Source organism: Parambassis ranga, chromosome 1 (genome assembly GCF_900634625.1).
Source record: "Parambassis ranga chromosome 1, fParRan2.1, whole genome shotgun sequence".
Taxonomy (NCBI): Eukaryota; Metazoa; Chordata; class Actinopteri; family Ambassidae; genus Parambassis; species Parambassis ranga.
This window is the reverse complement of record NC_041022.1, coordinates 15,296,271-15,309,475: the sequence shown is the minus strand read 5'-3', so window position 1 is coordinate 15,309,475 and position 13,205 is coordinate 15,296,271. Positions and strand designations below refer to the sequence as shown.

The following is a 13,205-nucleotide window of genomic DNA, read 5'->3' as shown; positions in this document are numbered from 1 at the left end:
CTTAAATCAGATAATAACCCATTTCACTGTAAGCAGTATCCTGGGATAAACTCTGCTACTGCTGCATAAAAAAATGTTTAGAGAGTTGCTACTCAGGCCTGTGTGTCTGTTTGTGAAGCAGACCTCCAGCGACTAAGAGAGAAACTTAAGATACTGTTCCCGCACTAGCGTTCTATAATGGGGAAATAATGTCAGTCTGAGGTGTTTTCTTTGTTCATAAGAAGTCAACATTTTAAATGAAAAAAAGACAGGGATGTGACAACAAAATAAAACAAAAACTTCACATTAGAAAAATCAGCCAATACCTTCCATTGATAATAAGGTAGCAGTGTATGGCCCAGAATTCAGTGCAGCAACACAATTCAAGCATGTGTGTAGGTAAATTAGACATATTAGACTCTTTATTTGGTCTTGGATAGAACGGCAGGATAGAGAAGGAGGAAAACAACTGAGAGGCAGGATGAGAGGTGAGGAAGATGAGGTGCTTTTGTTACCTGTTACATTCTCTAGGTCCTTCTCCTCTAAGGATGAGAGAGTGTCATCGTCTCCGTCGAGTGATGTCTCACTCTCCGAGTTTTGATTTCCCAGAGCCTGGCTCCTGATGGACTGCTTTCCTTTGAGGATATCCTCCTCCGATGCTAGAGGAAGAGAGACAGGGGCCTTTTTATTTTACATATTAAATACATTGCAATTACACAAATATATATTTTATTTCATATTATAGACAGATCACATGAAGATTTTTTTATTTTTTTTTTTACAAATTAGAAGCTGATGCTGACATCTGTCATAAAAAATGTTACAACAATAAGTAACTATTAAAAACAATAAAATATGATAAAAGGGCAAGTAATGTATAATTCACAACACACAATGATAAAAAAGGGGATTCCACTCTAAAATGAGCTACTGTATAAGCACTAATTGAGCTTACCATGGCACTAGTAAACAGAACATTAACATTTATAATTAGAAACAATCCAACTAAGCTTTTTTCATTTTCAGAGGTGCATTAATTCTCATGAATGTACATCCAGTTTGATCTTTTTAAAAATAAATATTAATTTATTTTTTAGCACAGTGTGTTTACCCTCCAATAAATGTATTTTAAACACCGATCAGCTTTGATTTGAATAGTTAAGAGCAAAATTAACATTTTCATGCAAACTGAAACAAAAAGTGACAAAAGCCCAACATGCATGTTGCCCTTTAAACATACATCATAGCAAACAACACGATCACCAAAGATTATCCAAACACATTCAAACAAAACAAGGGTCTTCCACTGCCTATATAGATTTCAACTCAACATGACTTGAGGTTGTAAAATGGGTTATTTAAGAAAAATGGTAATCTGCAAACATTTACAGAGCCATGTATTTTCCAGCCGTGCATGGAAAAGATCCACAGACACAAAGTCCCCGATACAGAGACCGTTCCCCTGTTTGTAAACAGAGCTGGCAATGCAGTGAGAGCTTTCAGGGCTTCTGTGCACATCTCCGTGTTCAAATGCTGCATTCTGGTAAGAGTAACACTGTTTCATCACCTGAGACCGAGGTGGGGGGGATCAATAGTACTTCCTAAAAACATGAACAGCCGTGCCAGCTACACACTTTGAAACTAGCTAGAAGAGCAAGGCTAAAAAATCTCTTGTCATGGAAAATATGCAGCGCACTGATATTTAGAATGGCCTTCCTGTAATTAAGCCTCCCTGGAGGATTCTTTAGTTAGCAGCACTGAAATTACTACCAGCTCCCCTAATACGTACCACATGCCATTGTATTCGCACCAAGCAAGTGGACAGGGGACTTGTCAGATGAGCTTAAAAACAGAGATGCATTTGAACTTCTAAGCACTGCATGCTCAGCAAGTCTCATATGAAGATAGTTCTAATGTGCAGCATCAGGCCTTACACAGTCTGATGCAACTCCAGTCCTCGTTCCACACCAGTTATTAATAGCTCATCTGCAAAATTTACGCTGAAGTAACTGAACAAAAACAATGACCAGTCAGCATATTGTTTGGCTGTGCCTGATACAGTGGCACAAAAAAGCTATTCTGAGTAAAGTTATGTCACGTATCACCAGATACATAAAAGAAATGTGAACATAAGTCACATGCTAAATTCTCAGCCTTCCTTTTCCTAAAGTAGCTACTGTTTATTTTTTTAGTTTTTTTAATTTGACAGCCCTGAGGTTTTGGTGTTGTCGTACATGGGTGTGTGTGTGTGTGAGTGTGTGTATGTGTGTGTACGGCTAAGGAAACAGGCTAACTCATGAAACTGTAGTTCAGCTATAGTGTAGCTAGAATTCAACTAATACTGCAATATTTTGGTTTTTGTAGGAGGAGGTTTTAAAAGTGTGTCATCCTGAAATATTAAATTAATCATATATTTCTTTAAAAATGTAAAAATACAAGCAGTAACAGCCCCACCAATTATTAACCAATTACCTCTATGGGAAAACACTACTAAGATCTTAAGATTTAAATTCATGGCTACCACAGAATTTGTTCAAATTACAGCATAAACTAAAAAAAAACACACTGATAAAAACAAAAAGCATGAGTCCGACATCCTCATCACTCATGACACGAGGAGCCCAACAGGTTCTACTTTTTAAAGTCCCCCCAGCCCTTTTCCCCCAACTGAAAGGTTCAACTACCTGCTTATACAACTCAAGGCATGTATGGTCACAGCAATTAAATTGTCAAAATTAACAAATTTGTTTTTAACGGGACCGTAGCCAGGAGTGTGGTCATGAGGCGAGTATTGATTACCAGAACAGAGACATTAGTCTTCAGGTATTTACTCTGCCACCTCTGGTACACGGGCCCAGGACCAGACCAAATCAATCCCCAGAAAAGATGGTTCTTTCCAGCCATAAATACATAACAGCCTACTCAAGCCTACTGGCAGACACACACGCTCCTGTGGAAATCATCTTGGCGCAGTATGAATGATAACGGTTGTCTATATCTTTAACACAGAAATGCACATTTCTCTCCATGTTTTAAGAAACAGTGTATTTCATTAAACACTGTAAGATTGTGTCACGGACTAAAGATGTTTTTTGTCCAATGTTTCTAATTTTATGATCAAGCGTGAGATTTGAAAAGCACTGCCACAAGTAGCTAGCAAATAAGGGTAAATTCGGGCTTGATCTTATACTAAATATTTTCTTAGGGAGTGAGACTGCATTTTCCCCTCTGCATCTGATGAATATAATTACAGCCAGATATGACCTTTGTGCTCTGCTTGAAAACTCAGCCCTGCATTCTCATCTTGAGCTGCACTTCCGTAACAAATGTCGGGTCGACTAAAACAAGACGAAAGGTTACATCAGAAAATGGATGCCGTCAGGCTTCAATGTCAAAGAGTTATTTTAATGATATATTCCCATAGTTCGAGCAGGCAGCACACTCTCATGAGGTAGCATACCCTTGCCACTACTGGCCCTTGGCTATTTTTACACAGACTTGACTTTGAAACCAAATGTTGTTTGCAGGAATTTGTCTTCGATGATGAATATACATATGCAGCATATCAGCTAAAATAGTTTGGAACAAAACGGACCAAAATATCAGGCAACTCATTCAATGCATTTTCCTTGGCTAAAAAAAAAAGCAACGGCAGCGCAGAAGTGAGCCGTTTGTTCTCTGTCATGAGCTAGCTGAAGGGAAAACATGGAGGAATTAAGTAAAATTCAGAGGTTCTCTGCAGACGTACAGTGACCACCTGGACTGTAGGCTCACTCTCCAGCTGGCTTCACACTGCAGCCATTACTGCAGAGCAGAAGTCTCCCAGGAACCTGAGATCCTAAACACTTATTGCTTTTAGATCATATTCTTATTGACTCCTGTCACACCTGCAATTTGTCTCTGAGAATGATGTCATGGTCAGTGAGTTTTGCAGGTGAAACGCTGAGGATATATTTGGTACAGTTTTTTGGAAAGAGGGGTGGATTGTGATGCCTAATGCAGGCCCAGCATGACAATAATTGCAAACCCTGTTGCACGCTTGTTATTTGCAGCAATGAGGGATCAGATGCACTTAAGAAGAGAAATGCGACTCCTGGTGTTAATGCAGGGGCATGTGTCATTTAGATATAATGTGTGCTGGGAATGTTACATTTTATTACAAATCTGCAATAAATACATAAATGGTGACCTCATCTAGTACTAAGAGAAACAGAAATAATGATCATATGATGATAGTTTTTAAGTTGGTACCTCAAGTATAACCTTTTTTGACTACACCTCTGATCGAGCAAATCATCAAGGAAAAAAACCCCAAATAATCCATTGGTCAGAGAAGAGACAAAAACAGAGGAGGAAGTGTGAATATTACTTACCACTAATATCAGCCACTGTTGTGCAGTCAAGAAAAAAGAATAAATAAGCTTTAATATTTCAAGTTATCCATAGCTGTTTTCTAACACTCCTATAAATTCATCTTTGCATAATGGGAGGCAGAGTATGAAATTACCTGTGTGAAATCCAAATGCTATTTTACTGTGTGTTGTGGCACAATAAATCTTTTATTGCAATGGGAGGACTAATTTTTATTGCCTTGTACCTGGTGCTACCACCAAGTGAGTGAGAAAGGGCGTGCAAGCACCGTCAGGCTGGGGATGAGCAGATGTGGCGAATGGCGGACTCACCGTGTTCGGCCGCAGCTTTGAGCGTAGCTTCTGAGTGAGTGGATCCGAAGGGGTTCCTGATGAAGCGACGCCGCCGCCTTAAATCGTCCTCCCAGTAGTCCAGGCGCCAGAACTCCCTCGGCCGGCTGCAACGAGACAGAGGTAGCACATGTGTTAGCAATTACCAGCCAGCATGGTATAGCGGCCCAGCATTAGCACACGGTTTCGAGCACGCACACATAAAGCCAGCATTGTGTTTGGAGTTCAGAATCAGTCTTTTTTTACTCATACACAAGTCGAGACCTCAAATCATTGTATCCCTGTTCTTGGCAATTACATTATCTCCACTTCAGAGGCAAAGGTGTCCCCCACCCCCACTCCCCACTCTCGCAGAGAAGGTGAAAGTTAAGCACCAGCACAGTTGAAGGAGCAAATGACAGCGTGATCATTTTCCACACACTTCTGTGGCACGTGCTTCCATTCGAGGCTCATTTCAAGCCCAGCAGGATGCCTCTTGTCAGGACTCATGGCCAGCAGGATAAGGAGAAGGCCATTACAAACACAGAGGAGGGGGTGGATAGCATTACCAATATTAATCAATGTCTATAGCCTCCATTTTTCTGTTGAATTCCGTTTTAAATCCGTTTTAACCAGAGGAGCTAGTAAATCATTCTGCTCTCAAGGAACAGAAAGTGTTAACTTTTAATGAGTCACTGCTACGGATGGTTTCTGTGCTAATGAAAAGGCTTTTATATTAAAGCTATTTTAATTAAAATACAATGTATTCATACATAGCTTGAAGGCACAACAAAGGATATAAAAATAGTTTTTGTGTCTCTCCAGTTGTTTTGTTATCCAAACTTTCCCACTGCTCATTTGTTACTTAGGCAGCATGAGAATCCACTTCTTTAAATGTAAAAACATGTGTTAGTGATTAACAGCTCAGGTAGGGAGGAAAAACAACAAGAGTCTTCAGAGAGACTTGAGACTGTCTGAATTAAGTCAAAAAGTCTTTTTACTCGATCTCATGAGAAAAACATCTTTTTAGGAAATAAGGAAATCCTCCTCCAGGATTGGCTCGATGGTGGAATGGTGTTTGGTTTAGATGCCGCTATGTTCCTTGAACCTGCTGCAGCCGTACACTGCGGTTAGTGAAATACTGTAAATGTTTTCCATTCCACTGAGCAACAGAAAGCCAAAATGTTATTGATTAGCAGGATCCACGCTCTCATCACTCCTCATTTCTGGATTAATCTTTAATTGTATGAATCCATTAAAATAAGGCAATAATGTCACCAATTGTAAAAATAAGGGAGTATAAACATTTTAAAAATGACATTTAAAAAACGACCAGCTTTATAAAAAAAAAAAAAGCTGCAGTTGTAAGACACAGTTTATGGTTTCAGTGGCATAGGCTATGACGGGAGAACCCCAGTATACTTTATGTGATCTACTCTTGAGCGCTGCTCTGGCCGGGGGCTCCTCACAAATCTTCAGTCCAACACCAATGATCACACAGGGGCCCCTAAAAGGGAAAGGAGCTTTACGCAAGAAAATAAATACAATTTCCAAGCGGGTCCTTTAAAACTCTGTATGCCTAGCCTAATGAAAACCATTGATTACTTGATTTATCTGGACAAAAAAAGGAGCTAAGTGCGGAGTGGTTATTTTAGTATAGAGAGAGAGATGGAAAAAATGAATATAAATATTTAGTTCTCAGAGCCAGGAAATGGAAGATGTGTGTGGATGCAAGTTGGAAAAACACAAGGGACACAGATCTGCACTGGGCCAGATTTCTCACCAGTGACAAAGACCGTGCTCCATGCTTGCATGTGATAGTCTTAGAACGCAAATGGCCACTTCATCATCCTGCCTGCAATGGTATTCATCTATGAAAATAATTATCAAGGTTGTGCACGCCGCACACCTCAGAATGCGGATGCACTTGTCTCTCATCTCATGGAAGGTGGGGATGTGTCCCACTTACACAATGCACATTAATCCATCAGGAGGGGAACCATTGCCTAAAGTAATTAGTTAGGGCAAAAAACTGAAAGGGGGGGTTCTGCCAGTCATATTCATCCTGCCCACCGTGAACAGGCGACAGTAAAGGTCCTAATGACGGGGTGCTGGAAGAGGTGGACAGACGATGAAAGATACCTCGTCATCAATCCCTGATGAGAGTACCGCCATAACAAGAATGGGAACGTACAGCACTATGCAACCCCCATACCACACACTCAGTGTGTTTCCACAATGATAATAAATTATTCAGAGCCCATCCATTCTCCGAGGGCATCCTTGGCAGAATTTACTGAAGCACCATTCTTCAAAATAACAACAATTAAAATAACAAAAGGCCAGCGTTGTGCTGTGGCTCACGCCAACCACTTGTGTAATTAGTAATTAGTTCGGTCATAAAAGGTGTCTGGAAGGGCTGCTCGTTAAGTGACTGCTGATCAAAGACACTGCAGAAGCGTATGAGATTTTCAATGCAACACTTACATATTCCTCAGTGTTTGTGAGGCTCTGTGTTGAAGATAAAATGTCGACCCATACAAAGCTTTTCTAATGCAGACCACATTGGCTACTGATGAAACACGGTCCGGAAGAGTTTTATGTGAGGCAGTAAATAGTAATTACAGTTTTTCCCCCCTTTTTTAAACATCTTTTGGATACTCTTCAGGAGTCTGGAGCTGTAAATTTGAGAAAGTTTACCAACAGAGAGGGATGAATAGGGGGAACATGAGTTTCTCCTTTTATGTGGCCCTGATGCTCTTTCCCCTCACTAATCAGTTAACAAAACAGTTATGCCTTCAATTTAATAAACTCAACACAAACCATCAACGCTGCTGCAAGGAGATATTTTACTAGTGGGCTCTTTTAAGATTTTAATTGACTACTAAATCCTCCATTTACATCAAAACAAAGCAGGCGTCCAAATAGATCTGGCAAGGTGAGGTGGTTTCACTGAGGAGTATAAAAAAGTATAAAAAGGTGGTTCAGGATTAATGAAATGCTTATTTGGAATCAACAGCATTTAGAAAAAGAGGAAAGTCAGGTAAGCCACAGTAACTATGTCCTTAAAATAAACTTTGCAGACACATAAGCAAGCAAGAAGCACAGTTATGTTAGCAGTGCCTCGGGATGTGACAGCTGATGACTGGAATTGTGTGTTTTTACTTAATAAAAAAAATAATAATGGCTACACCGGCCTGTGGCACAAAACACATCACTTTCTGAGTTCAGGTCTGACATTTGTGACATGCCTGCATTTTCTATTCCATTAACCTCAGAACAAACACCCACTTTTAGAGGGGATGGGGCAGGATAAGTCACACAGGACTTAGAAGTTTGATTTTATTTTTAGAGTTGTTTGATCAGAAAAGAAGCTGTTTTGAAGTTGCAGAGGTTGTAAGAACTGCCCCTACAATGGCTTTAAAAAGTCAGAAACCTCATGTTTTCTGAGGGTTTATTGTGAAAATGTAGAAATGACAAATTTGCAGCCAACACAGAGTCAATGACACTGAGCCGCTATTAATATTGTATGTTTTTGTGTTTTTTTTCTTTATATTGTTGCATTACCTATTACAAGATCCATACACCAATCCAATTTTCCAAATAGAGAAGTTAAGGCTTCTATCTAATTACAAAAACTGAATCCTAATCAAAGACACACTATTAATCATCATATATTACTGGGTTTAGTGGGTTTTTTAGTTGTGTATGAGGCTTGAAATTGCTCATTATCATCAAATGAGCAGTTTAAAACATGTTAATAGATTCTGTCTGCAGGTCCTGAAAGTTTGATAGCAGTGCTATTTCAATGGCACTATTGTTCATTTGCTGACAAGGACAAATGAAGGCCATCCATCAAGAACAATTCGGTCAGGATGATCTAGAGTCAGATGCATCATGGATTTCTCTCCATGTTTTCAGCCTTTTACAAGAGTATTTTTATTTTTAATAGAAATCAATATTAAAAAACAAGAATTTATATTACTTATTGATACATCAGAATGTTGCATTTGATTGTAAGCATTTTGAAAGAGCAAGGGTTTACTCCAGATAAATACTGAGGTAAAAGAATATTTTTGTTTGCCTTCAAAACATCTGACAGTATGCAAATGATAACATGCCCTTTATCATAGCATGCAGAGGGGGTATGCTTTCATATATCACTACAAGCGGCTGCACTTTGGCACAAACAGTCATTCATAACCTTTCTGCTAAATTAATTTGGGTACAGTCAATGAGACCTGCATATGTAAGGGAGATTTCCTCCCTTGCTTATTTTATATTAATGCCAGGTCCTATTGGCAGCCCTCAAATTGCTCAAACATTGCTGCTATCCCCAAGATCATTTTGCTTTGATTTGCATAAACCATGTGTTTAGAAGAAACGGGAGAGCAGAGGTAGATTGAGGATTTGTCATGTTGAGGACTGGTTGCTGGAGTGCTGGCTCTTTGTCAAACGGTGGCAGCGATCGCTTCGATGGGATCTCCAGACTCAAATTAAAATGAAACAGGACCAAACACCTTCCCACTGAAAATTGTTTGGCATGATTAAGTCTTGCTGAAGTGATTTTCTACATGTGCATTAATACCTATCCTTCTCACTCCAATGAGGTGTACAGAAGACCATCTACATGTGTGTATGTTAATTCACCTCAGCTAATGTTGTTTACAAGATTTACCAGAGGTAACGTCGGGGTCACGCACTCGGCAACATTTCCATCTCATCCCCTTAAATGACAGTTCACATGTAATTTTGCCCATCCTTACAATTAATTAGTGAATCGAGTCATTTGTCCATTTTTAATTTCAACCTGCAAATGCAAATGTTACATCAAATTTGTAATGGATTTAAGAATATTTATATGGTTAGACAGAGACGAAATTAATACTAAAAAAAAATCTAAATCAAGGTGTAAGTGTGAGCTAATGGATTCATGCTGAAACAAAATTCTTAACGTTTAGATCCTTTGCTGTTAACATCCTTTTTCAGAGCACTCGCACTTTCATTACCAAGGCATCATAAGCACCTACCACTCCTCCCAATTAACTCCAATTCATTCAAGAGCTTTCAAAAAGTGATCTGAAAAAAGAGCGCAAGAGTGATGTTGCATCTCTGCAACATCCTCAGCCTGTGAGGATCAAAGTACTCCCCTGGGTGGACAGCAAACGCCTGCAGACTCCCCACAATGCAGTGCAGCCAAATGAAATAATGCAAATCAAGCCCTAATTATCATCAGCTTAGCGTGAGGCTTCCAATTAGCAGCAATTAAACTCAGTGTAAATTCACCAACAAAGGCCAGACGATTATACACTAATTATATCAGATTTCCTGGGAGGTAAAGCGTCACTTTAGCAGTGTAGTAAATATTGACCAAAGACAGGACTGTTTAAAACGCTGTGAATAAGAAAAATATTTTCATTCTGCACTGCGACAGCACTGAAGTGGTACCATCTGTATTTTTGATGAAGAGTCACATTTTTCCTGTGATTTTGACAACATGCATTTAAGGCCATTTATCACCACTGCTGCGGTGTAATGAGGGCATCAACTGGACTGAAGTTGCATAATTCTGCCATTACTGCCCCATTGTAATAATCTTTTGACCTCTAGCTTTCAGAGCTGCTCTTGAACGGTGTGACAAATCTGAACGCGTACCCACGTTTCTAACGTACCCAAAAAGAAAAACACAGAGGCAGACGCTCAAGGTCAGCTGAGCGCCCCCACCCAGTCTAAAGGCTCCCATTTATTACAAAAACGTGGGGTTATGGTTGACCTAACACCTCATACGCCAAAACCAACTAAGAGGTCTGAGATTAAAATTAAAAATAAATGAAAATCCATTTTTTCATTAAAAACTTTTTTCAAGCCAAAATTTTAATTTTGGATTTGTGCAACGACATTTGATTTGTTATAGTAAACTAGTCTTTGTTGATTCAGCAATAGCTGATACTGTATTCTACACTTTAAAAAAAAATCCTCCCCATCACCTTCCCTCTCTGTATACACTCTGTATACACTCCGTTACATTTCTTGCAGCTGAACTACAAGGCTCAACAATCTCATCTAGGGCTGTCTGCTATTCATGAGCACCACCTCCCCTCTCTCCATCACATGGCTGTGCCCATTAAAGCACTGATAGTCCAGTGTGTGTGTGTACCTTGTCAAGTGCAGTAATAAAACCAAGACTAACTATAATGACTATGTAGTTATCTATCCATTTGAAAAATTACAAATAACTAAACAAAGCATCTGCCCGTATAAAGGTCTATGTTGTCATTTTTAAATATATACACTTTCTGTATTTTAGATTAGATTTAGGCAGGTCTGTTACACATCTACTATGATATTACCATAGCAAGCCTGAATATGCTACAATAAGAGTTTTTAATTTCTGTCTTTTTACTTTTTACTTTTTACTTGAATTTGTTTTATTCAAAAAAAAAAATATCAGGTAATAAAATAATTCTATGAAGAATAATCTGCAAATTTCACATCAAACTCTGGACTGGTTCTATAAGGGTGTTGCTGAACTTGAACTCAGTCACACCAAAGATTGAATGTGAAGTAAATCTGCAGGGAGAAAAGCAGCTGAAGATCTACGAGTACAAGATGATCCTCAGTCTTCACAATATCATATGCTCTATAGTAGGAAACGCTGGGTTTTATGTGTCCTTTTTCTTGCTTTGGTTGCACAAGAAAGTGCTGGATACTGAAGATAAAGGCAATTTTTTGGAGCAAATGTTGAAAGTAGCAAAATAAATGACCTGCTGGTCCCATGGTGTAATTACAGTGGCTGGAAGCATACCAATCTATCAAGAGGAAAGAAGGGAGGGGGGCTGACATGCTGCAAAGGGGTTAGTCAAAGGAGATAGCCTTTGACTAACTACTGGCCCAGACAATCGATACTCTGCAGATATTGCATCCAGGGAGAAAGGAGAGAAAGGAGGGGAAAAAAGCCCTAAAAACTTCCCAAATGGCTTTTCATTCAGATATTGATCAGCACCCTTTTATCATGACCTTGCTCCACCAAGGCCATATACTTTCTTAAGGGTATATGAAACTCATAAATCTGATAGTTGCTACACAGTACTGCCTTGCTGTGAGCAGCGAGGCAGGGAGCTGCAACGGTGTAATTGGTCTTTCTGGGATGGCGACCTTCATTCATACTTCATAACTAGCATTCCGATACATTTCTATGCTGCTCAGAAAAAGACAGACAACTTTAAAATTAAGGAGAAAAACCAGAAATCGAGGACAATGAGGATGAGCATGGAAGCAAAGGAATGTCTCACTTTACTAAGAGTGAACAGAAAGCTGGAATAATTTGCACCAAGTTCAACACTATACTGAGGAATGCCTAATACTTTCTGGATTATGCAAAAAAATCCAAAAATGATTCAGTTTTAAGAAGAAAAAAACAAATAATCAGAATTTTTTTATTTATTTGATTGAGTGCACCCACCCAAAAATAATATTCACAATAATTTGATTTAAGGTACTGGTTTCAGCTGACCCACTTTCCTTCTCATTGTCATTTTAAATAATCTACTAAGTGCAGTTTTTTGAGACTCGTTCTGTACTGCAACACTTAACCATGCTAACATATGGACATCATCAGCTGTTAATATGTTTCACCATGACACTTTGTTACTATTCCTTACAGGCCCAGCCACTGTACTGTATATACAGCCGAGGTAAATGTTATCATTAAGGCTATATTCTAATTCATATCCATGAGCCAGACCTCATGGTAGGGGCTTCGTGGCACGTCATTTTATGTAACTGATGGAACGCACGTCTGTCGAATTTGAACAGTCTCCCCCAGAGATTTAAGGAACATCCTTTTTGTCCAACTTTTCTGTCCCAGACACATGTCACCACTTGTGATTAATGGAGTGGAGGGTTTTTATGTTAAACCCGTTTAAGGACTTTGGTGCTGGATGTCTCTGTGATACAGATAGTGTCGTTTACAGACGGACATAACTGAAGGCGGGCTCGTATTGCTTTGTGTAGTATGTTTATGCTATATGTTTATGGCTGTATCAAGGCAGATGGATGATCACAACTCGAGCCCCAGCTAATTGGTTTTGAAGTAGTCGGGACCTGGACTAAAGGAAACAACTGTCTCTGCTGCAGATGAGACAGGAGCTGCAGACTGTTACAGCTGTCGATTCTCAGTATATAGGGTCATGTTTGTGTTTAGACTGCCAGTATTCATAAGCAAAGCAAAAAGCCATTACCAGTTAAAAAAGACCAGTTTTAACTGGTAATCAATTTCTTTTTAGAGATTAACTAGTGTAGATGCAACTAGGGACTACATTATTATCTATAATGAATAATTGGACTGTATGAGGCAGAATATTTGGTCCATAAAAATAATAACAAAAGAACAACAGTAATTCTACTTCTACACAGGACAGCAAAGGAAACCAGATGGTTAGTCAGCTGCTGCAAACTGTGCAGCCAACAAGACACGTTCTTAACATTTTCATCCAGATTTGCAAATTACTCATCTCAATGGCTGTAAACCGTAGCTAGAGGAAAGGA

General features: G+C 39.2%; 1 protein-coding gene across 4 annotated transcripts in view; it reads right to left on the bottom strand.

Annotated features, from left to right (window-relative positions):
* Positions 1 to 13,205, bottom strand: part of lrba (LPS-responsive vesicle trafficking, beach and anchor containing) — a 158,939-nt gene that overhangs the window by 64,563 nt on the left and 81,171 nt on the right. For 3 of the 4 annotated variants that reach the window (XM_028403060.1, XM_028403050.1, XM_028403039.1), the window contains 3 exons: positions 4,662 to 4,786; positions 4,353 to 4,367; positions 495 to 638 (listed from right to left, as the gene is read on the bottom strand). In XM_028403060.1, the coding sequence (XP_028258861.1) occupies positions 495 to 638; positions 4,353 to 4,367; positions 4,662 to 4,786 (284 nt within the window). The remainder of the gene's footprint in view (positions 1 to 494; positions 639 to 4,352; positions 4,368 to 4,661; positions 4,787 to 13,205) is intronic. The other variant, XM_028403068.1, reaches the window with a different exon arrangement.